We start from the raw sequence: 27,213 nt of genomic DNA, 5'->3' as shown, positions 1-27,213 counted from the left end.
TAGAATTTGTGAAACCTGGTTTTGCCACTCACTAGCAGAGCAATTCTGCATTCTGGGAGTCGCTTTATCTTTTTGAGTATTGTTTTGCTCAGTGGTGGAATGAACAAAAAATTTTTTATTTGTATGTGTGCGTGTGTGTGTGTGCGTGCGTGCGTGTGTGTGTGTGTGTGTTTCTTCCAGAAGATTTCCCCCGCCTCCATCTTTTTCACCTCTTCTTTCTTTTATTTCCTCATTTTTCATTCAATGGACATTATATACATAACTATTATCTTCTTTACTATTAGAAGACTGAGCTAAATTCTTCCGGTTACCTTTTTATATTTAATGTGTCTGATCATCTCTGCTTAAAGCTCACATTCAGTCCTCTAAGAGCTGAAGGATAGGCTGCTAGCCTAAGCAATTTTTTGTTTGCACATAGAGAATTTAGCACAGCCTGATGTCTGAAATAGGATGGAATTGTCTATACTTTGAATGAACCGTATGACACTTTACAAATTTTATGACAGTGTTGTTGAATATTATGCACCAAAGTTTCCATTCTATCTGTTATGTCCTCTATCATTTGATCCCCATGACAACCTTTCCGAAGGATGCTCTCCTCAGCTCCATTTTCCAGATGAGGGAATGAGGTCAAGCAGAGGTGAGACAACATCTATCTGGCTACTGCATGTGTAATGGTAACATTGGGATTCATATTTTGTCTATCTTTCCTCAAAGCCCATGTTCTCCAAAAATGGAGTGATTTTTAAATGGATTTTTATTCTCACAATCTTGGGACCTAGACTGTGGATCCATGCAATGGGACTAAAGAGACAATTTCTAGTCATTAAAGGGCAAGATCATAAAGCCACATGGGTGTGAATATTGGTACCAGTATTTTTTTTCCTTCCTTCCTCCCCTCCCTAGGGTCTCTCCCATTCATTTCCAAACTAGTGTCTCACTGGAGGAAGCAAGGTGAGTGATTTAGTCATTTGCTGCTCCCTGGTGGCTTCTGATGAAAGATCCTGAAGGACAGAAACAAGATTAAGGTTCCTGTGACCTATGTGACTGCACCAGCCTGCCTGCTAGAGCTGAAGCAAACAACTTGTGTTTACTTCTCTTGGGTCCTGGTTATTTAATCTTTGAGAATTACTTTAGTGAAAACAGAAGGGAGACATAAAAACAAGCACTGGAAAGGAGCCCCACATCTCAATGTTGTCTTTTAGTGTCTTGGAAATATTTTATGAGATTCCTTTATTAAAAAAATAACTACTTACATTTAAAAAAAAAACAAGCTAAGCTAAGCTATAATAGACTAATTTTAAGTTTCTAAAAATTATTTGCTTGAGCCCCTCCAGGCCATCAGCATACTGTAATAATCTCCCCATCAGAATTCCACCACAGCATATAGTCAGCCACCTTTTTTCAAAGGTAGGATTTATTTGAAATTAAATAGCTGAACTCAAGTCTGTACCATGAATTTAAATGGAGTAAATATTTAAAGGAATTACTATCATAATTTTGGAAATGCCAAATAAAATCACTGGAAAGTGTGTCTTTTCTAATGTTAAAGTAACTTTAGAGACAGGAGAGAAGTTGTTAGCAATCTTTCCTCTAATCACCCTGGATGGGGCATGTGACATAGACCCTCTGCCACTATAGCAAGCTCCTCACCTCTCCTTACATTTTGTTTCCAAATCTGCCAATTCCACCTCTTGTTTTGAAGCTTTCAGTACAAGGACAGAGATGGCTCATGAGCCTCAAGGAAAAAGATTATTATACTGGACCTGCATTTTCTCTTCTCCAGGTTCTTTGCTGAAATATGCAGTCCTTCTTGGGATCTGCAATCGTTTGCCTTGCTCATGTTTATCTATTTATTATTCCCTCAGTGCCTTTATTTGCCTCCCTGTTTACCCCAAGCTTTTTCAATTCAATGCTTTCTGCACAGCTCTCCCCGAGGCACAGGGAACAGATTGAATTATTGAAAATTCCCATTTCACCTCTCTGGGTCTTAATTTTTATTTTTAAAATGGAAAAAAAACCCTACCTATTTCATAAGAGAGTTTCAAGTTAAAGGTATGTCCTGCTACTTCTTTGTGCTCTACTGTTTGTGTTTTAATGGGGAGTTAAAAAGTGATAATCCCCATGTATTCACTACCTCAACCCCTACCCTGTAACTTTATTACATTTTTGTTTGACTGAATGTTTTTTTACTTCACACTAAGAAAAATTTCATACACTTAAAGATGAAGAACAGATGTACCAGTACAAAGATATAGCTACTAGGTTGATGTCACTACCTTAACTATTTTTTGTTGACTTTTTTGAAATTACAAGCATGGCAACATATCGTCCTTCAACATGTCAACAAATGTCTAAAGGGTAGGAACAGCATCCTATGTAAGCATATTACTATAACAACAATACTGAATTTTACTCAAGTACTTGATAAGATCTGCTTCATGGAATTCTTGTGGTTCCACTTATCATCTGCCTATATGATTATGCTCTTTCAGCCTAATCTAGTAAGAAGGAGAAATGAACAGTTAGAAAGAGAAGCCAAAATTCATAGGAGTGAACCTGAGTTCTTTAAAAACAAATCATGAACAATTATGTCATTTTTCTTTTCTACTGAAAGAACTACTAATAGACTAAAAGGAGCTGAGGAAGATAAATTCCTACTGGTCATTTATAGAAAGCAATAATCCTGAGAAGATTGGGATAAGCTGATTATATCCATAGGATTAAACCTTACACATCAAGAGTTCCAGCTCCCATCAGATCACTTACCACCTGCTAGAGTTTGGATGGAGAGAGGTTTCCTGCAGTTCATGTCCCAAAGACTTGAGAGGTGGTTAAACCTTTAGCAGTTTGGGCATAGTATGAACTCCCATGGTCATTGGGGGTATTCCTTTGCATGAGATTTAGGAATCTAGTTCTTTCCTTTTCTTTTGCTTCATGCCCATGAACGAAGCAGTTTGCATTTGCATGACCTCAGTCATTGCCATGTTTGCCACCACTTGTATCCAAAAAGTAATGGGTTTGCTCTAACACCAAGCATTTAAGTAAACCTCTTTACATGTTAGTTATATCAAGCATTCTGTTACAGTTATGGAAAGCTGATTCTTCCGGGCTCACAGTACAAAAGAACCCATTGTGTCTTAACTAACTGGGACTCTTGATCTTAAATGGAAGGTTGTTCCATGGAGGATCTTAAAAATAGATAGCAATGCATTAAGAAGATGTGACGTTGTACTATCAATTCATGAAAAGTTTAAGCATGGACAATGATAAATTCACAATATTGATCAGCTCTGAAATGTCAATTTACAAACTTAGGTATCAGGGAAGAATGGAGCCATGCTAGATCCACATGCGTGAGCAATTTGTTCTCCTCTTGGCTCTGTTTTCCTCTATAATTGGATTGATGATCCATTGAAGATGCCTGGTGTCTTACAGAATTGAATATTTAATCAATTTTAACTTTCTATATAAAAATAAACAAGCACATTTATCTAAAAAATGATATAATTTGTTAATGACTCCAGCTTTGGGAATAAGTGCTGGGATACTCATTCAAATCTGTACATAAAAATGTACATTTAGGTATACTTTGGATATACATATACATGTATATGAGATAGACTCAAACTTTAAATTTCCCAAATAAAAGCTTTTAATAACATGCTTAATAGTGTATAGTTCCATTTCATTAAATCATTATATTTAATAAATAATTGAATTAAAGTAATTTTAATATATAACTTGTTAAATTATTTAATCAATTATTTAAATTTAAATTAAATTTTATACTAAACAATTAACTTCTATTCTTCAGAGTTATTGAGAATATAACTACTTTGTTATGAAACTACTTGAAAATTATGTGAGATTATTGATGATCAAACTCATACTGCAGTCCTTGGATCAAATGTATTCCATTTATAAATATTATGCATATACTGAATAGTCATCCATTGGTTTTACTCTTGGTATATTTTTTCTGGGATTCTGATAACATGTGACCCTATAAGGAGCCACAAATTTCAATTTAAGGATTTTAATTAGAATTTCCAAAAAATAGAGGAGAATCCATCTGTCTTTAGGAGTTCCAGACAAGATGCTGAATATATCCTAACAACACAAGAAGGAACAAGCTTTACACTGTGGTAATTATAGAGGAAAACAAAACGAAGGCAAGAAATGTGAGCCCAGAACAAGTTGGTCAAGCATGTGGCTCTAGCATGGCTCCATTGCTTCCTGGTACAGAAATCTGGAAATTGGCATTCTGTCTTCTGTTCGCTGTTTTGGCTTCTTTTACTTGCTAATACAAGTTTCTCAATAATATAACTACTAGATGATGATTAAGACAGCAAGATCCTTCTCAGGGCAAGGGCACAGTCACAGGAAGCCAAAAATCAGTGTAACAAACGCTAAAAGAATCTGTTACAGGAGCAGAAAAGAGCCGCCTGCCTCTGTCTGCCCACATCCCCAGCTCTCCCTTGCTTTTGTTAGGAAAAAGTAGAATCTCTGAGAGAAATTCAACAGAGTATATTCACATCTAAGACAGGAACACAAAAATGAACCAATGTATACTTTTGTTAGTATGTTATAACAGGTATGTGCTAAAACATTCTCACCAATAAGAGCTCATGTGAATTTTTATATTCTATTAGGTGATATGTTCCTGACAGTCCCAGGTCATGAGCCTTCTAGGTACAGGTATGCCTATGCCAGGATTGCACTTTAGCACAGAGAATTAATGGTGCTCCCTTAATGGTACTCCTCCACCAACTCATAGCCTCCTACTATAAGGTATCATACCAGTATTGGATAGATCTGAAATGGCATACTATCTTCCTTGCATTCTTAGCACTTGGCACCAAGTCTGAGCTGAATAGGTGCCTGTTCAATAAGTAGTCTTGAAATGAAAGGAGTAACATCCCTAAAGACAAGATGGATAAATGTGAGCTTAATGACAATACAGTCAAATGAATTTGTGATTGATTGAAATGTCATTCCCTGTAGTGGATGATTAATGAATTGGCCTCAGTCTGTAGTACATCCTATAAAGCAATAAGGCAGCCTAGGAAAATACACAGAACAGTACTTCTGCTACTGCCCTGAAGTGGTTTTGTTTCTTCCTCTAATTTATTTTTTGTCCTAATATTTCTATCATGGTCAAATGTCCCAGGCTGAAGAGTCAAGCTGGTTTTAATAATTTATCCAACTTCAGGCCCATCTTCATTCTAACCTTTTCTCATTTTCTACCTTTTTTTCCCCTCTTGTTCTTGTTATCTCTATCTTACCTATTCTGTCTTCAGCCCCCAGTTGTTGTCCATTGTATGTAATTCTTAAATGGTCTTTATTATGTTTAACTAATTGATGCATCCAATGCAATTAGAATAGTTTCTGTTCAACAAACCATTGAAATACCAGTTTACATGAATCTGAACTTTGCTTTATCAAACTAACTTGCAAACAAATCTTAGAAATAATATTTTCACTGTTATTCCCTTTTTCAAAATGTTCTAGCAGTTTCTGTAGGGTAAGACCACACTTAGTCTAGTATATGGCCTTTCAGATTATCATCAAGGAAATTCTTACACCTTATTTTATGGTCTTGACTTGTAGAATCTCTTCTTGACCAAGTTGTTTGCTTCCTGATCATCAAAATGCCCTTGAGCTCTTGCTCTCACAGAACGGCACATACACATTCTTTCTCTGTGAATCTTGTCCACATAAAGAAGAAAACAAAAGTCATAAAGGATAGGTCAAACATAATGACATGGTGAGAGTTTAAAGTAGATATACATAAATTTATAAAGATTATAAACAAATAAATGGCAAAAGAAAAAGTGAATACTGTATAAGAATGAAGTAATTGTCATAATATACAAAGAACTTAGAAAAATTCCTTTTCAGAAAGGGCAATGAATGATTTTAAAAGATTACTCAAAGGTTTAAATAACAAATACTTGATGAGAAATACAATATATGTATATATATATATATACATATATATATGTGTGTGTGTGTATGTGTGTAGGTATATATATATCATATACCATATATTATATCAATATCAAATATTTTATATTCCTCTATAACTATCTATAGTATATTTTATGACAGATCCAAAGAAGATATAAATAAAGAGTGTTGAAGTTTCTCATTAATGATTCTTGGCAACAGAAAAACATCTTGAAAATAATCTGGAAGTTAGACTAAATAAAGTGCATGTGCTAAAGAAGTAAAAAATCTACAGGCTGCAATCCTGGCTGCTCTGGAAACTGATAGAGAAAAATTGAAACTTTAAAGTCTGCTTAGGCTGCATAATGAATTAAAGGGTAGTTTGAGCAACTTAATAAGACCCTGTAAATCACAGGCCAGCAGGATGAATCCCAGAGTAAAGGCACCCGCTGCTAAGCTTGAGGTTTCAAGTTCCCTCCTTGAACCCATACTGTGAAAGGAGAGAGTCTGCTGACTTCTGGAAGTTGTCCTTTGACCTCTACACATGGCAAGGATAAATAGATAGTTAGATAGGTAGGTAGATATATATAGATAGATAGATAGATAGATAGATAGATAGATAGATAGATAGAGATAAATAAATGTAAAATAAATATTCTTTTAAAGTGAAAAAAAGAGAGCTGCATGTATAGTTAAATAGTAGCATACATGCCTACCATGGGTGGTATACTAGGTTGAGTCCCTAGTATTGAAAAAGAAAAAAATTAAAATCGAAAATTTGATACCCTAGTTTACTTCAAGGGACTTCTTTCATGGACATAATCAAATAACATACAAGAATGTTTGAAGTAAAAAAAATCAGAAACTGTAAACACCTGAAAGTGTTATTATGACACTGGTTGAAACCATGGTTAACATTATATTCTAGTGATTATAATTATATTCAATTTTATGCTGATAGTAAAAGTGATGGCTTAGAGAGGATGATCTTTATTCTTGTATTATGCCTCCTAGGGTGTACAGTTTGGGACTATGACAGTATAACTGTCATAAAACTGGATTCAACAGATAAAAGAATATTGAAATAATGCCATGCATCCTATCAGATCACCACAGACAAAGGCTGGTCTTCAATAATAACAAAAATAATAGAAAGAACATGTACACATGGAAGCTGAACAATGCTCTATTCAATGATAACTCGTTCAAGGAAGAATAAAAGAAAGAAATTAAAGACTTTTTAAGAATTTAATGAAAATGAAGGCACATCACACCAAAACTTATGGGACACAATGAAAGCAGAGCTAAGAGGAAATCTTATAGCTCTGAGTGCCTCCAAAAAGAAACTGGAGAGAGCATACACTAGCAGCTTGACAGTAAACCTGAAAGCTCTTAAACAAAAAGAAGTAAATACAACCAAGAGGAGTAGACATTAAGAAATAATCAAACTCAGGGCTGAAATCAACCAAGTAGAAACAAAAAGAACTACACAAAGAATCAACAAACCAGGAGCTGGTTCTTTGAGAAAATCAACAAGATAGATCAAACCCTTAGCCAGACTAACCAGAGGGCATAGAAACAGTATCCAAATTATCGAAATTATAAATGAAAAGGGAGACATAACAACAGAAAAATATCATTAGATCCTACCACAAAAGCCAGTACTCAACAAAATTGGAAAATCTGGATGAAATGGACAATTTTCTAGACAGATACCAAATACCAAAGTTAAATCAGGATCAGATTAAACCATCTGAACAGTCCCATAATCTGTAAAGAAATAGCAGCAGTCATTAAAAGCCTCCCAAACAAAAAAAGCTAAGGACTAGATGGATTTAGTGCAGAATTCTATCAGAACTTCAAGGAAAACCTAATTCCAATACTCTTCAAACTATTCAATGAAAATGGAAACAGAAGGAACACTACCCAATTTGTTCTAAGAATACACAGTTATGCTTATAACTAAACTACCCAAAGACTCAACAAAGAAAGGGAACCGCAGACCAATTTTCATTATGAATATCAATGGAAAAATACTCAATAAAATTTTTGCAACCCGAATCCAAGAACACATCAGTTAATCCATAGGAGGAACAACAATATGAACCAACCAGTATCCCCAGAGCTCCAAGGAACTAAACCATCAACCAAAGAGTACACATGGAGGGACTCATAGCTCCAGCTGCATATGTAGCAGAGGATGGACTTCTCAGTCACCAATGGGAGGAGAGGCCCTTGGTCCTGTGAAGGCTCTAAGCCCTAGTGTAGGGGAATATGAGGGCAGTGAGGCAGGAGTGGGTGAGTGGGTAGGGGAACACCCTCATAGATGCAGGGGGAGGAAGGGGAAAATAGGAGGTTTTTGGAGGGGAAACTAGGAAAGGAGATAACATTTGGAATGCAAATAAAGAAAATATCTAATAAAAGAAAGAAAAAAGATATAAAAGAAAAGAAAATCATCCATCATGATCAAGTAGGCTTCATCCTAGTGATGCAGGGAAGGCTCAATATATGAAAATCCATCAATGTAATCTACTATATAAACAAACTCAAAGAAAAAAAAACACATGAGCATCTCATTAGATGCTGAAAAAGCATTTGACAAACTATAACACCCCTCCACTATAAAAGTCTTGGAAAGATCAGGAATTCAATTCCCAAACCTAAACATAGTAAAAGCAATATACAGGAAATCAGTAGTGCAACAACAAACTAAATGAAGAGAAACTTGAAGCAATCTCACTAAAATCAAAGACTAGGCAAGGCTGCCCACTCTCTCCCTACCTACTTAATATAGTACTGGCCAGAGCAATTAGATAACAAAGGGAGGTCAAAGGGATATAAATTGGAAAGGAAGAGGTCAAAATACCAGTATTTGCAGATGACATGATACTATACTTAAGTGACTCCAAAAATTCTTCCAGAAAACTCCTAAATCTGATAAACAACTTCAGCAAAGTTGTGGATATAAAATTAACTCAATTCAGTAGCTTTCCTCTACACAAAAGATAAACAGGCTGAGAAATAAATTAGGGAAACAACACCTTTTATACTAGTCATAAATAATATAAAATACCTTGGTGTGACTCTAACTAAGCAAGTAAAAGGTCTGTTTGACAAGAACTTCAAGTCTCTGAAGAATAAAATCCAAGACCTCAGAGAATGGAAAGACATTTCATGCTCATAGATTAGCAGTATTAATATAATAAAAGTCTGAAAGCAATCTGCAGATTCAATGCAATTCCCATCAAAATCCCAACTCAATTTTTCAAAGAGTTAGAAAGAGCAATTTGCAAATTCATTTGGAATAACTAAAAACCCAAGACAGTAAAAATTATTCTCAACAATAAAAAAACTTCTGGGGGAATCACCATCCATTACCTCAAGCTGTAGCACAGAGCAATATTGATAAAAACTGTATGGAATTGGTCCAGAGAGAGGCAGGAAGATCAATAGAATAGAACTGAAGACCCAGAAATGAACCCATATACTTATGGTTACATGACATTTGACAAAGGACCTAAAACCATGCCGTTGAGAAAAAGAGCATTTTCAACAAATGGTGCTGGTGGTAGGCATGAAGAAGAATTCACATTGATCAATTCTTATCTCCTTGGACAAAGCTCAAGTCCAAGTGAATCAAGGACCTCCACATAAAACCAGATACACTGAAACTAATAGAAGAGAAAGTGTAAAAGAGCCTTGAGCACATGGGCACAGGAGAAATTTTTCTGAAAAGAACACCCATGGTTTATACTCTAAGATCAAGAATTGTCAAATTGGACCTGATAAAATTGCAAAGCTTCTGAAAAGCAAAGGATACTGTCAATAGGACCCTAAATCTGATAGAGGGCTAATATCCAATATGTACAAAGAACTCAAGAAGTTAAACTCCAGAGAACAAGACAGCCCTATTAAAAATGGGGAACAGAGCTAAACAAAGAATTCTCAATAGGAAACTCAAATGGCTGAGAAGCACCTAAAGAAATGTTCAACATCCTTAATTATTAGAGAAATGCAAATCAAAACAACCCTGAGATTCTATCTCACACCAGTCAGAATGGCTATGATCAAAGACTCAGGTGACTGCAGATGCTGGCGGAGGTGTGGAGAAAGGAACACTCCTCTATTGGTGGGATTTCAAGCTAGTACAACCACTCTGGAAATCAGTTTGGCAGTTCCTCAGAAAATTGGACATAATACTACCTGAGGACCCAGCTACACTACTCCTGGGCATATTCCCAGAAGATGCTCCAATATTTAATAAGGACACAAGCTCCATTATGTTCATAATAGACAGAAGCTGGAAAGAACCCAGATGTCCTTCAACAGAGGAATGGATACAGAAATCATGGTGTATTTACATAATATAATACTACTCAGCTATTAAAAACAATGACCATGAAATTCTTAGGCAAATGGTTGGAACTAGAAAATATCATCCTGAGTGAAGTAACCCAATCACAAAAGAACATATAGGGTATGTACTCACTGATAAGCTTAGGATATAAGCCTAAAAGCTCAGAGTATGCAAAACAGAATTCACAGACCACATGAAGCTCAAGAAAAAGGAAGACCAAAGTGTAGATGCTTAAGTCCTGCAAGGGAGAAGAAAATACTCACAGGAGGAGATACAAAGATAAAATGTGGAGTAGATACTGAAGGAAAGGCCATCCAGAGACTGCTCCACCTAGGGGTCCATCCCACATAGTCACTTAACCAAGATACTATTGTGGATGCCAAGAAGTGCTTGCTGACAAGAACCTGATATAGCTGTCTCCTGAGAGGCTCTGCCAAAGCCTGACAAGTACAGTACTCCCAGCCAACTATTAGACTGTGAGTGGGGTCCTCAACAGAGGAGTTACAAAAAGATTTGAAGGAACTGAAGGGGTTTGCAGCCCCATAGGAAGAACAACAATATGAACCAACCAGACCCCTCAGATCTCCCAGGGACTAAACCACCAACCACAGTGTACACATGGAGGGACTCATGGCTCCAGCTGCATATGTAGCAGAGGATGGCCTTGTTGGATATTACTGGGAGGAGAGGCCCTTGGCCCTGTGAAGGCTCGATGCCCCAGTGTAGGGGAATGCCAGAGTGGGGAGGTAAGAGTGGGCAGGGGGGTGGGATAACACTCTCATAGAATCAGGGGGATGGGATAGGGGATTTTTGGAGGTTGAAAACTGGGAAAGGGGATAACTTTTGAAATGTAAATGTAAATAAAGAAAATATCCAATAAAAAGAGAGAGAGAGAGAGAGAGAAGAAGAAACATAAGTAGAGCAAATCTATAGAAAAGCCTCAGTGAGAGAAGTGGATCCAGAAATACAAGGTAAGAGTACAGGGAAAGTCCACTAGCTTCTCTTTATACAGATTCTCTTCAAAATTATTATCAAACTTTGTCAAAAATAATGAAAAAAGGCTATATTTTCTCCTTCTTTTATAAATCTAACCTATAAATTCTGTCTTATTTCCTTCATTATCCAAGCTTGTTGATAACATTGTCTTCTTGGTAATGGATCACCTGGTTCCTTGTTACAACTTTCTAGTTGATGCCTTGACATATTATTTAAGCAATGCATTCTTATTTAACTTCATATTAATGTCCACTACTTAATTTGACTAATCAATTTTTTTGTGTGTGAAACACTTGGGTATCAAGTGTCATTTGTAGTGTCAATTTCACTTTTGTATTCACTGAGCAGATATCTGTTGTCTTTGTGCTTGTTTGCCTATCCAGCTCTGTGTTGGACTCAAAGGAATTGAACATTGTATTTACAAAACCTGACCTCTGCCTAAGACTGTGGTGGAGAATCTCTGAACAGTGTCTTTTAATGCTGTCTAATGAGTGAAAGTGTGTAAAGATCAGTGACTGGAGTTAGGACACTGTTCCATACACCTATGAGACATCATAGGTAAGTTCAGTATAGTTGGTTTCCTTTCCAAGGACCTTTCCTCACTCTATAGTTGTATTCACTCCTAGAACCAAGAGGATGTTGGGGAATATACAGTAATACGATGGATTGGGTAACTTATTAGATAGACAAAGAAACTCTGTGATTCTGGACATTAGCTGTATATATACTCACATGTTCAGAATTAAAATAGAGAATCAGGAATAAAGAACAACAGGAAACTACATGCTAGTATAGTATAGACAATATTATCACAATGGTATTTTCTCATCCCATAAAGACAAGGTAAGAAAAATACTATAAAAATTATCAAACTGGGAGCTCATCTTTTTTTGCTATTTTACTTTCTTTGAAAATAGATTTTTTTCGCACAGTATATTCTGATTTCAATTTCTCCTCTGTTGACTCCTCCTAGATCCTGTCCACCTTCCCATTCATCTAAATCCACAGCATTTCTGTATCTCCTTAGAACACAAACAGGCTACTCCAGCCAGGGAAGTAGGTATGCTAACTGCAGATCTTCCCTTGTCCCTCTACTCCCTCAAATCTAATCCTCACGTCCCATCCCCATTTCTGCAGCAGAACACTTTTTGGGGCCTCTTTTCCTCTCTGCCTACTTCTCCAGTGGACCACATAAAACTTTCTAAAACATCCTTTGCCACATTCTTGGCTTTATCTCAACCCCAGCAAGGCAGGAAACAATAAAGCAGGTCAGCTTTTTGCATATTGTTACCTCTCCCTCCATTCCTTCAACTCCATCCCTTATTCTTATCCTCAGTTCTGTATCAAAACACCAGTTGAAGATTCTCCTCTCTGACCCTATTTCCTGGGACAAAGCAGAACCTGATGGAATACCCCACTTTCCTCCCTTCTATGAACCTTCGCCCCCTCCCTCGGCCCATCCCCATTACCAAGTGTCAACTCCCAATACTTAAAAACACATTTACCTAGAACCTCAAATGGTCATACCTATCAGGATTCTAGAACAATTTTCTTCTAGACAATACATAGCCACATCTCTCTCCTAAGACCCAGTAAGGACAATAGAAACCAAGGAACAAAACACTGACCAAAAAAGACACAAAAACAAATATCAGCACCTTGAATTATAATGTTCCTAATCCCAGAAGACTAGGTGCTAGCATAAAAACACAATCAGTAACAGTTGGACAATATGTCTCTACTAGAGTTCCCCAACACCACCACCATAGGACTTGACTACTGGAACATAGCTGAAGCCCAAGTAAAAGACCATAAAATAACCTTTATGGATACCATAGAGATTCCTAAAGAGTAAATAAAAACAGTCTCAGATGACTACATGCTAGCATAAAAACACAATCAATAACAGCTAGGAATATCATGGAGCTTCTTAAGGAAGAAATAAATAAAACAGTCTAAAATTTGTAAGAGAAAATTTAATCAACAAAGAAGACCCAAATAGTGGGAAATCTGGAAATGAAAAATTTAGGGGCTTAAACAGGAATCTCTGAAGCAAGGCTCACCAAAAGAATATAAGATAGAAGAGGGAATCTCAGTCATTGAGGACATGATAGAAGAAATGGATACCTTAGAGAATATTAAATTTGAAAAATCCTGACAAATAACATCTAAGAAATCAAGACAATATGAAAAGACCAAACAAAGAATAATAGGTAGAGAGGAAGGAAAAGAAACCTAGGTTAAAGGTATAGAAAATATGTTTAACACAATCATAGAAGAACATTTCCTTAACTTAGAGAAGGAGGTACCTAGCAAAATAAAAGAAGGCTACAGAATACCAAATTAGCTGGGATAAAAAATCAGTCACATAATACATCAAACCAACAAATTCACAGAAGAAAGAAACCTAAAAGCTTCAAGGAAAAAAAGACCAAGTAACATATAAAGATGGACTCAGAATAGCACAAGATTCCTCAATATAGAATCTAAGAACCAGAAGGGACTGGACAAATGTTCTATAGACCATAAGAGAGCACAAATGTCAGCTAAGTCTACTATACACAGTAAACCTTTCCATCACAGCAGATGGAGAATATAAGACATTTCATGATAAAACCAAATTTAATCTATCTATCTATCTATCTATCTATCTATCTATCTATCTATCTATCTATCTATCTATCTATCATATATCTATCTATCTATCTATCTATCATCTATCTACCTATCTACCTACCTATCTACCTATCTATCTATCTATCTATCTATCTATCTATCTATCTATCTATCTATCTATTTATCTATCTAACTATCATCTATCCTGCCCTATAGAAGGCACTAGAAAGAAAACACCAAGCTAAAGAGGTTAACCATAGCCAAGAAAAACAGATAATGAATAATCCCAGATCAGTAAATCAAAAGAGGGAAAACGCATACATACACTATCATCACCAGCAGCAGCAGCAGCAGCAGCAGCGCCACCACCCACCACCACCACAACAAAAACAAGAGGAATGAATAAATCCTGATATATCTCAACATCAATCCCCCAATAAAGAAGAGAAATACCAGGATAGATGTAAAATCAGAATCTCTCCTTCTGCTGTATCCAAGAAACACACCTTAAAAATCAAGTATAGGTGTCACGTCTGAGTAAAATGATAGAAAAAAATTATTTCAAACACACGGACATAAGGCACAAGCTGGTACAATCATTTTAATCTCTGATAAAATATACTTCAAACCAAAACTAATCAGGAGAGATAGGGAAGGATACTTCATACTTATCAAAGAAAAAACCCATCAAGAAGCTGGTTCAATTCTTAATAACGAGGACACCAGTTCATAAAATATTTAAAAACAACAACAACAAAAAAAACTTCTTCAGCCTAAATGACATGTTGACCCTCAAAACATTGTTAGTGAGAAACTTTAACACCCCACACTTGCCAAAAGACAGGCAATTCAAACAAAAATAAACAGAGTAATTATGGAGCTAACTGATCTCATGAACCAAGTGGAACTTGGAACTAAAAGATCTTTACAGAACATTTCACAAAACACAAAATAATATATCTTCTTCTCAATATCTCATAGAATTGTCTCCAAAACTCACCACATACACAAAGCAAGTCTCAACAGATTTTAGAAAATTAAAATAACACTCTGTATCTTATCTGACTACTAAAGGTTGAAACTGGATATCAGAAACAACAGTAACAACAGAAAGTTTACAAACTTATGAAAACTGAACAACTCTCTACTCAGTGAAAACTGGGCCCAAACAGAAATGGAGAAAAAAAAGTTAAAGACTCCCTAGTACGGAAAGAAATTGAATAAACAACATACCCAAGTTTGTAAAATACAATGAAGGTTAAAAGATTCTAAGAGCTCATAGAACTAAGTACCTACATAAAAATATCAGAAATCTCATACTAGTAAGTTGACAGCATACCTGAAAGCCAATGAATAAAAAGAAGATATCACAACTAAAAGCGTAGATGGCAAAAAGAAAAAGGTCAAACTCAGGGCTGAAAATATTTTCAAAGGAAGAAGAAAGAAAGAAAGAAAGAAAGAAAGAAAGAAAGAAAGAAAGAAAGAAAGAAAGAAAGAAAGAGAAAGAGAGAGAAAGGACAAAAAGCCCCGAACAATCAATAAAATCAAGAATTGGTTCTTTGAGAAGATCGATAAAAATTAATTAAAAGATGCAGAGAGTATATCCACAAAATTAGAAATGAAAGGAGAACATAATATGGACACTGATGAAATCCAGAGACCCATAAGACATTTTATGTCCTTTAACAAGTGCACTCCATCAGATTGTAAAATCTAAAAGAAATGGATGATTTCATCCATATATACCACTTACCAAAGTTAAATCAAGCTCAGATAAGCAATTGAAACAAACCTATATCCCATTGTAAAATGGAAGCAGTTATTTAAAGTCTCACAAGGAAAAATATCAACTAAACAAAACCACCACCACCAAAACCAAAAGAACAAACAAACATTCATACAAACAAACAAATACCCTAACCCCCCCAAAAGGCAAAAAAAAAACCCAAAACAAAACAAAAATTAATAACAACAACAACAACAACAAACTGTGGTCACGTGACTGAAGTACAGAATATATCAGACTTTCAAAGAGATAATATCAATATTTCCCAAATTATTTCACAAAATAGAAACAAGGAATATTGCTCAATTTGTTTTATGAGGCCACAGTTACCCTGATGCCTAAACCACATATCATCCAGTAAAGAGAATTACAGAATTACCAGTTTCCTTTGTGAGCAAAGGATACAAAAATTCCCAATGAAATCCAATACATTCCCAAAAGATCATCCACTATGATCAAGTTGGCTTCATCCTAGACATGCAGGGATGCTTCAAATGTAACACACCACACAAACAAAGGAAAGATAAAAACCACATGATCATTTCATTAGTTGAAGAAAAAGTTTTTGGCAAATCCAAAAACCTTGTATGATAAAAGTCTCAGAGAGATTAGGGATACAAGGGACATACTTAGACATAATAAAGACAGTTTACAGAAGATACACAATAAACATCAACTTAAGTGGAAAGTCGCACGATATCACTAAAGTTAGGAAAAGGAAAAGTTGTCCACCTTATCTATACCCATTCAAGACTTAAAGTATTAGCCAGAGTGAAGGAGATCAAAGGTAAACAAATTGGAAAGAGAGAAGTCAAATATCTTTATTTGCAGGTGATATGATAGTATACACAAATGAATCTAAATTACTTAGGGAACATCTAGTAGCCCTCTTATATACAAATTACAAACAGACTGAAAAGGAAATCAAGGAAACAACATAATCATCTTAAAAAAAAATCTATCCTGTGGTAACTTCTACCAAGCAGATGAAAGACTTGTATGATAAAAACTTTAAAACTTCTGAGAAACAATTTGAAGAACATAACATAAGGTGGAAAGCTCTCCATGTTCATGCATTGGCTGAAGTATTGGCAGGTTTAACATAGTAAAAATGGTCATTGTATCAGAAGCAATTTGCAGATGCAGTGCAATCTCCATTGAAATTCAAACACAATTCATCAGAAAAATGCAAAACAATACTACTTTGAGACTTTTCCTACACCAGTCTGAATGGCAAAGGCCAATAAATCATGCTGGTGAGAATGTGAAATACAAAGCCCACGTCCATTGCTGGTGGGAGTGCGAACCTGTACAGCCTCCATGGAAACCAGTGTGGCAGTTCCTCAGAACAATGGGACTCTATCTACTTCATGATCCAGCTATTCCACTCTTGGGCATAAACCCAAAGTATGCTTCATCCTACTACAGAGGCACTTCCTCAACATTGTTCATTGCTGCTCTATTCATAACAGCCAGATATTGGAAACAACCTAGATGTCATTTTAACAGGAGAGTAGTTAAAGATGTATGTGGTACATTTACAAAAGGGAATATTACTCAGCTGATAAAAGAAATGAAATCATGAAATTTGTAATTAATTGGATGAAACTAGAAAAAAATCATTCTGAGTGAGGTAACTCACACGCAGAAAGACAAATATGGTATTTGTTTGCTTATATGTGGATGTTACCTTTTAAGTCTTCAGAAAGCAAGCTACAGTGGATGCTGATCTTAATCTGGAAAAGGAAATCCCATTTTAGGTCTGGTGCAATACAGAAAACAGATCATTTTCCCTGCATTGTGACTTTCCTAGCTTCCTGTCACTGGTTTGTTCCATGTGTTCAGCACTGGTTTTGCCACACAATCCTTGAAAGACTGCCTGCCTTGCTTTTTGAGGAATAAACTGAACAACAAGATGACACAGTAAATTAATATTTCCAGATGTCCATTTTTCTGAGGGTACTTTCAGTTTAGCCTCCCACATATTGCTATGCCCATTTCATCCCATCTTATATTTGCAGAGACATATGAGTCTCATATCTTTTCTTGCCTTGTCCTTAGGTGGCCAAGAAGATGGTCTGATGACATAGAGGTGACTTTAAGTTTAGTCTCCGAATGGTATTGTTTTCCCTAGATAGGGCTTCATTTTAGAACAAGGAAAGCTCCCCTATTGAAAATATTGTTTTACTTCATCAAATACTATTTCTTACTATGTCAGCACTTTGGCTCACAACAAATAAATGAATCTAGAAGAAGCTTGATTTGGTGTCACTTGGTCAGTCATGTTGGTATTAGTGGTCTATCTATTCTTCCTTATTCAGGCAGTGCTAGTTCTTCTGATGCAATGTGATTCAATTAATAGATACAGTATCATTGATGCTTACACAAGCAATAGGGTGTGGTGTTAAGGAGGGAGAATAAGTCAGATTTTATTTCTCTTTAAAACACTTGCCCATAGTGGTTCAGGGAAGCATACACAAAAGCAGTGCCTGAATTTTCTTCTCTTTTAAACAAGGGCTACAATCCCCATACATGTCAGCAGTGCTAAAAATAAAATAATGGATGAGCCCTGTTGTAAGATGATGTGCGTATAATTTGCTAAAAAGATACAAGTATTGTCAAGTGGCCACAAGAGACCTGAAATGATGCTTACAGAGTTCTCAAATCAAGCACAATCACAGTAAATAACCCCCAAATATTAAATTATTTAGATGACATTTCACTTGACTATCTTGAGTTCAGAATTTTATTGCATGTATTTACAATCCATTCCTAAAAGAGCAAAGAGAGCTATAAAATATAATTTAGAAGACTTTTATGATATAATAGAAGATTGCAGATCAAATAATTTGATGCATAAAAGCAGGCAGACTCATTAGGGAACGAAATGGCATGAGCTGTGACAGTTGATAAAAGTATTTTAAAAGAGTTACCAGGGTATACAAGTGGAGTTTCATAGTCTAAATGGAGAACAAAAAGAGATGTAAGTTGCTGCCTGATATGTGCCTCCCAACAATGACTGGGGACAGCTGAATGTGTCACCCATGGTATACCATGGCTGATGTGATGCTTCATGAAGGAAGAGCAGGAGGAAAGAGGAAGAAGGAGGAGGAGGAGGAGAAGAAGGAGGAAGAAGAAGAAGAAGAAAAAGAAGAAGAAGAAGAGGAAGAGGAAGAGGAAGAGGAAGAGGAAGAGGAAGGAGAAGGAGAAGAAGGAGAAAAAGAAGGAGAAAAAGAAGGAGAAAAAGGAGAAAAAGAACAAAGTTGTAAGAACCAGTCTGATTTTCTCTTGGCATTTGCTAAACCTTTTATTTGTTCACATTTACAGAATCCCTGAGGTTATATCAAATATATACTAAGTCTTATATATACTAAGTCTTAAGTCTTTCATGTGGCTTAATTCCTTCTTCCTCACAGTGACACCATGACATAGGTAGAGAATTCTCTTCTCTGTGTTGCAGGTGAGAAAAACCAGGTTTTGATAACATTTTCCCTGAAGTTCATTTAATCCCCATTACAAGCCTGCTATTATTCACACTTTACAAATAAATGATGTTAAGTCCAGGTGGAAAAGTAGAGAAAGGGAAATCCAAGTGACTAAAAGTGGGGTCTTGGGATGTGTGCCCTGGAAGACTGAAAGTGAGTTTGAGGTGGGACTGCAAGCCAATACAAAGTTCCAAAATGAGGCAGAAAGTTGTGGTCTTACAAGGTGGAGGTGCATTTGTAAAGCCAATTTATTAAGTGTATAAATGAATTTTTGAATGGAAGTGAATAGAAGAGAAAGCAAGCTTATGGTGACCAGTAAGAGCAACAGAAGGGGATGGATTAAATAATGATAGTTGAAATACATGCTAAAATTATTTTAGTTTTAAAATAAGCTTTTAATGTGTATGATACTCATATCTCCTATTTACGGTTGAGGACACCAAAGGTTTTAGGCAGCAAGGCTAATTATATACATATAATTAATATTATTATATATTTATAATATGCACATATATGTGCATGTATATGTACATATATTATATATACATATATAATATGTATACATATATTATATATGCACATATATAATTATTGAAGTTCTCAAATTTAAAATCATACACACACACACATATATATATACATCTTTATGTCTGTATGTCTGTATGTATATATGCCTATATCTCTGTATGTCTGTGTGTCTATAAGTGTATATATCTATATATCTATATATATTTATATATTTATCCAAAGCCAACAAGTTTTGTCAATATGCAAGAGCCTGTTGCTATAGTCTCAATCAGAGATTTGAACATACACAAATAGTTACATAAAAGAATTGGGAAGAGGTACAGAATAAGGGTTATGCCTTTAATAAAATGAGACAAGGAACTTTTAAAATCACTCTCATTCACTACCCCTGATTCATCTTTGTACTTTGATGAATGAAGGTTTTATACTTCCCCTCCTAACCTAGCGTTGAAATGTTATCTTGGCATCTACTCAAAGGAAATGGGGGGAGGGAAAGTGGGTCCCAAACACCCTCAATGTGGAATCTAAAAGTTAAAGAAACCAAGCTACTTGCTTACATGCTTTGTAAAAGTCCCTTGTAAAGACCAGGCCGCTTAATATGTAGAGATGACCTCATCAATGTGATCCTATGTCATGTTACACAATGATCTCATAGATCTCTTTCTCTAATGCTAACTTGTCAAACCAAGCCATCAACATACACACATTATGAGAACAGGGATAATGAAACAGGATGGGTTCTCAGTTCTACTTAGAACTTGGTCACCAATGCCTGTGAAACTGGCACATTAGTGTGCCTCACTAGACCTCAAATTCACAAAATTGGGCTCAAATTAAATGATCATTGAGAGTTACCTGGCAAGTGATATACATGTAATCTAAGGATGTGAGAGATTCAAATCCTCCTGGATGTATCCAGTTTTATATATCAGGGAGTGACAAGAACCCTTCTTCTTACTGGAGGTTGAGAATTATTTGAAAAAATAACCAAAATTGTGTCAATTCTGCAATATAGAACCATGTCAAATATTAAAGAAGATGACCAAATATATGTCCCTTTTCTATGGTAAAACACTTTTTCAGGAAGAGCTTACTCCTCCCCATGGAGGTGATCTTCACTCATCTTCCCTTACTGCATGGCCTCTCTTAGGAAAAAAAAAACAGCTGTGACACACATATACCATACATGTATTGCTTTGTGCTTGCTCAGATGCATGCTCTCATCTTCCCATGTATGAGTTCTACAAGGACCAATGAGAGTTTTAAGTAAAACTCAAATCAACTAATTTCTGGCTCCGTACAATACTATATCACACTCAGCATGTTTTGAAGGCCATGCTCTGGCTAGCTAGAGCATTCAGCAAGCTGAATGCAAAAAAAGGATACAAAGGGAGCTGTGCTGCCCCAGAGTCTAATATGCCCTTTCCAGCTCAGTGGCATCATACTAGTGACCCCGTAACTCCAAACTTCAGTTTTTTATGTGGCCAACGGGAATTATATCTCTTTTGCAAAGTTTATTGAGATAATTAAAGTCCACCATGTGGCAAAGTACTTACACAGTTTCAAATGGAAGTACTTTGTTTAACATGTGTTACTAGAGTAAAATAATGCTTACTTCCAAATAAAAGAACCACCAGTTTTAGTGCTTAATGAGGACACATGCTTCCCTTTAGCATACTTTAGTATCCAATACCACCAATGGATTGAGGTGCTTTCAGTTCAGTGTCCTGTGATAATGAACAACCAGCTACTATCATCAGAAGGTAGCCATTGGCTGTATTTTCAAGTGTAATATATGACAACTACAAACTAAAGTATGTCATGGAGTGACTAGACCTGGACACGAAGGCGAGCAAGGACAGGATAACTGTAGCTCTAATTGAACTTGGGAGCTCTACTTTGCTTTTCTAAAGATTATTTCCTCATGCGTATGCTTAGGAGATTGATAATAGATATGGATGCTGTGAAAATTAAACAGGACAGTGTATTCAAAATCTACTTGCAGTTTGCCAAGCATCTGCCAAGTACCCCTTACTGATTTAAAAGTCTTTAAAATTTTTCTTAATTTTTTTTTTCATCCATGTTGTTTACAACAAAAACCACCAGAGGTCAGACTTTCACATAAGTTGCAAAAAGAGACTGAAGTGGGAGGGATTAAAAAAAATTAAAAAAGAACATTTTCTGCTAAGCAGTATAATATAAACATTTCAGATACAGAAAGAAATATAATAATGGGGACTTTTAGCAAAGAAGTCTTGGTAACTAGAATGCTTAACCCCAAAATTGTTTCTTGGTTGGTGCATGTGAGGGGCAGGCAAAAGAAAGAGAAGCCCAATTTGTTAAAAATGCATTTGTGATATTTGTACAAGGTTAGTTTATGGTGATTCATATATCTTCAAAATAAGAAATCCATATGATGAAGGCCAAGTTTTCAAATAAAGAAGCTGAACCCTGAGTAGGTCAAATAGAATTTACTTCTTTTCTCTGGTAGGATGCAATTCAGAAATGATGCTGAAAAGCAAGCCTGTCTAATGAACAGCATATTCTATAACTGGAATGTATTATTGGTGCTTCATCTGCAGGTCTGAATAATTCATTTAGTTCCCACACTCATGAACAAATGTACAGTTATGTTCCTTTAATTGTCTGTTTCTCGGAGAATCTGGAAATTTCTGGGCACAGTATTGCTGTGATGGTAAACATAGAAATGAAATGATTATCCATGGCGGAAAGATACTAAAGAAAAAAAAAACTATAATTTGGCCCCTTAAAATGTCATCTTGGCCATCAAGCTATGTTTCCTCCTTGCAAGGAGTGCAATATTTAGACCTGCCTTCTTGGAGTCAGGGAGGGCTTATTGTAGTTCTTACAAGGAATAAGAATGTCCTGTGTGTTTTTACCTCTAATACTGTGCCTAGGACAGAGGAACGACATCACTACACATGCAGAGGTTGCTGCACTGGGAAGGCAGTTCACAAAGATATAAGCCAGCTAGGAGCTCCGCCAGAGCTTGCAATCTATCCCCAAGCTTGCTACCTAGTCCTGAGATGGGATCCTTATCTTACCTTCAAACCTATGTCATCTGACTGAGTGCCTATAACTCGGGAAGTATCCAGTACCTTCCAGAATCATGGAATCTCTTTACTGAGAAGGGAACTTACAGCACCTGTGGTACAAAGGCCACAGGCTCCACAAGAGGAAAGCATATCCACATCTAGATGTGAGGTTTTGAAAAGAGGTGTTCTGGAGCTGTCTCAGCTCCTCCTTCAAGGCATGCTTATAACTCTCTCTCCTTCCTTACCAGTTTAGAATCTGCCCACAGCTCTCCCTGGGCTCAGGAAGAGAGTGAAGCTTCTGAAGTTTAAAACTGTACTTGAATTTCTAATGAGATGACTCTACCTTTGCACCAGGTGAAGACATGACTAAAGAAGTCTTATGGATGCTACTGGTTCTTCATAAACACTATTGCAGATTGAAGTGAGAAAATGAAATAAAGTTGTTTAATTTTTTAGAAGATAGATGTCTTTTTCTCTCTCTTATAAAGACTTGCATCGTTTCTCATCAGGTAGATAAGAGTCATCCTCAACTTAAGATTCTCCTGCTTGAACCTCCTGAATGCTGTGGGACCTAGCTGATTTTGCAAAAATTTGAGATTTTTACTACATATTGCATGCGGCCTTTGCATGAAGCCAGAATTAATGAATGCTTTTCTTAAGCGCATTCTGCAGACTTGTTCCTGTCAATACAATTTCTGTTGTTATCTGTTTTGCAGTATCATGCCCAGGGCTCAACTCAATACCCTCTCAGAAAACCTATGCAAAACAACTTATCTCTTTATTGCTCATGGCACTAATATATTATTTATATGTACTATTGTGCCTAAGATAGGGCCTGACACTATATAGTCAATGTCTAGTAGCTGAATTGCAAGGGACATAGTTGGATGGGAACGTGTTATGTTCAGGGCCTTTAATTAAGAGCTTCTTGTGCATTCTTATTCCATTGTAAAAATTGTAGATTTTCTTCAAGGGGAAAAAAATACTTCAGCTAGATTCTCTCAGTTGCACATTTGAGGAAGTCTTCACTATCCAGTCTTCAGGACACCACAGGGAAAACACAATTTCCTTGCAAAGTCCAGTAATAGACTTAAGTAAATACTATTTCTAACCAAAACTTTCCTCTCTGAACATTTGGCCCTGCATTATTCATTTATTCACCAAGGAAATGATTTGGAAGCCCCAAGGTCTCCCTGTGACTCCCTCCATTTATTTTATGGTATCAAAGGTTAGAAGCCGGATTGCAATCACAGGAGAAAATTAATTCAATGATTAAGAAAAATGCACTTTAAGCAATACACATTTAAATAACTGACAAGCATTGAGCCATGTTTCTTTCCTTTCTTTCTTTCTTCTTTTAAATCCTTTTTTTTTTCTATTTGAGATTTTAAGCAGCAACAATTCTTCCACCCTATAGCCTTGGGAAGCATAGCATGAATTACTAATAGGAGAGAACCAATCTGCAGTGCAGTGACCACTTTCAGAACAAAAGGGTAAGAGCTGACATAAGGAAAACAGATTTATTTAACTGCATGCCCCCCCCCCCCTGCCAACAAAAAAAGTTCCAACGACAACCAGTGCTAGAAGGGTATTTGAACCTTAGCCCTTGACTCTACTTTGGGGGAAAAAAGCAATATTTTATCATTCTCCAGCCAAAGGCAGTTGACCTCAGAGATTCCACTTTTGAATAAAAAATATTCATTTGTATACTACTTTGGATTATTGGTTAAAAATAATCTCCCCCATTGGAACTTAGGAGCCCATTAATTACAAAATATATACTCCAGAAAAAAATTATTTTTGACCTCCTAGCAAAATTTATTTTTAAAATCAGTGTGAGGGAAGAAAGAGAAAGGATGACAGCTCTAGAATAAAGGAAGGTGGTCTAATCAAACGGTTATGAATCTTCACGCCCATCTAAATACAATGCAATAGTTTCTCAGGGTCCTCAGTGTTTGCCATCAGACTTATATCCTAAGATTCCACCCTTTTCCACCTTGTCTAACTTACAATCAAGGGAACGCTATAGTAAATAACTAATAGTCCACTGATTTCCAAAATAGACAGGAAGCCAGAGGAAACTAGGAAGGAGGGGGAGAGAAGTCACACAGCAGCTAGGGTGGATTTGAGGTGAGGAAAGAGATCCTTATATTGTATGAAATTTGAGGTTTCTTCCTCACCTTTAGGTCCTGGTGAAATGGTATGTGTGGCACAGACTTCAGCAGCAGATCGAGTGTCAATATCCAGACCCAGACTCTGAAAGTGCAAGAAAACGAGCAGCAGCAGCATGGACAGGTTGCTTCGCAGGAGGACCCTAAAGCCATTCATGACTGTGGTTCCTCAACAGGCAGTCTCCAGGACACACCGAAGAAACAGCATTATTTTTTTGAAGTAAAACCTTCTGCTACAAAGATTAAAAGAGGAGGTATCTGGAATGACATTCCAGAAATGGCTGCAAAGACAAGCAAGGAGGCATTCCCTTGGTTGTTTATTTTCTCAGGATCCCAAATGGACCATACATTGTCCAGACTGTTTCTTTTCCAATGACAACAGTTTATTGAAAATTATCTCTAAACTAAACACTGGGATGTGCAGATCAGTGCAAACCTCCCCATAAGCAGAGAGGATAGAGCAGACTGGTGCTTAGACCCCCAGCTGGCTACTTAGTTTGCACTGCGTTTAAATGTTGCATTCCGAGAGTGTTGGAGAGGTTGTGACCTGAGATTTCTGCACATTTTGCAAACACCATGCGTGGCTTTGAGTTTCTCATAATGTGGTGTTCATTACTGAATGTGGCAGTGGATCACAGATGTTGTTAATATTTTCTATGACATACCTCTTTCTCTTGAGAGCACAAATTACCCTGAGCGTAAGCTCCAAATGAATGAATTTTTCTGGAAGTCAGTCTGGTAATAAGTATGAAAGCTATTAAAAATGCATATAATTATGGCCTGGTACTTGCACTTCTAGCACACTATCTCAAGGAAATAGCATAAAATGAAGACAACTTTATTTGGAAAATGGGACAAGATAGGAGAGGACGTGATTTGTTTATCTCCATAGTAATAGCTGACAAGTTATGGTAAAATAGAAATATGTGAGTATGATGTTTGTAGCAAGTTCTTTACTTAATTGTGGAGAAAGTGTCCAATTATATTTCTTAAATGACAGACAATTTTTATATAGACTGTACGGATTTGATATAGACATGTAGATATTCTGGTGATTGAGGTCTCTGTATTTTTTTATCTATCTCTAGTCTAACATAACAGTGTGTTTCATGATGAACAGTCCAGATTTGATTGTAATTTATTAGAAAATTAGAATTAGTCATTTACATTGGAGAGACTTCATATTCTTTTATAAATTCTGAGTTTCTCTGCATCCATCTTTCTATGTCTCTCCCCCTCCTTTCCTTTCTCCTCCCCCTCTCCTGTGTGTACACATGGATGCAGGTATGAACATAAGCAAACATGTGTGCACGTGGAAGCAAGAAGTCAGCATTAGGTGTCAAGTGCTCTCTACCTTAATTTTTGAGATAATGTCTTACTGTACCTAAAACTTGCTAATTTGGCTAGGGTGGCCAGCCAGGAAGCTCCTAGGTTCCCCTATTTCCACAACTGAGCCCTGAGATTGTAGGTGCTGGGATTCCACTGTGCTCAGCTTTTATTACATGGCTGTTGCGTATCAAACTCAGGTACTCATGCTTTTGTGGAAAACATTTTACCAACTGATTTATTTTCCCAGGCTCTTATATTCTTTACTATTGAATTATTATATTGATAGTACTATCTAGAGTTGGATAAAAGGCATTTCGAACCCATTCCTCAGTTTGGAAATGATAGTTCTTATAGGTATGACTGAGAGATAGTCTTTAAGAGACATCATTACAAGTAATAGCTAAAAACAAAACAAAACAAAACAAAACAGCTGTATGTATGCCAGTATCTCAGTGTTGACATAACAGAGCACCTAAAATTGGTGCATCAGCAACAGAAATTTATACTGAAGTGCTTTCTTGGTGAAATGCTAACAATTCCTCACAAGAACAACAGTAATAGTTGAGTGAACTGTTTATCTCATGAAATACAGAGAAGAAGAAGGGAGGGAACTGACATTGATGGAAGTCAGTGTATCTTATATATAATTATATATTATACTGTATATCATTATATACAGGAGATGAATGATCTCACTATTACCTCATTTCAACCACAGATACACCCTATGGAATAGATAGTAACCTGCCCATTCTGTAGATAAAGCAGCTGATGCTCAGAAAAGCTGAGCATTTTGTCTAAAGGCAACCACTGAAGCCAAATACCCCCCCCACCACACACACACACATACACACACACACAGGATCGAAGGAAAATTATTTCCTAAGATTCTTTCACTTAAAATACAATTTGGCTTCTACAAAGGTGAGTACTCTCA

General features: G+C 36.4%; 1 protein-coding gene across 1 annotated transcript in view; it reads right to left on the bottom strand.

Moving 5' to 3' along the window:
* Positions 1-25,182, bottom strand: part of Colec10 (collectin subfamily member 10) — a 50,981-nt gene extending 25,799 nt beyond the window's left edge. Inside the window, exon 1 of the mRNA XM_031358493.1 lies at positions 24,957-25,182. Coding sequence (XP_031214353.1) covers positions 24,957-25,104 — 148 coding nt within the window. The 5' untranslated portion in view covers positions 25,105-25,182. The remainder of the gene's footprint in view (positions 1-24,956) is intronic.
* Between the last annotated feature and the right edge of the window lie 2,031 nt (positions 25,183-27,213).

Source organism: Mastomys coucha, unplaced genomic scaffold (assembly GCF_008632895.1).
Source record: "Mastomys coucha isolate ucsf_1 unplaced genomic scaffold, UCSF_Mcou_1 pScaffold7, whole genome shotgun sequence".
Taxonomy (NCBI): Eukaryota; Metazoa; Chordata; class Mammalia; order Rodentia; family Muridae; genus Mastomys; species Mastomys coucha.
This window is presented reverse-complemented; position numbering and strand designations above follow the sequence as displayed.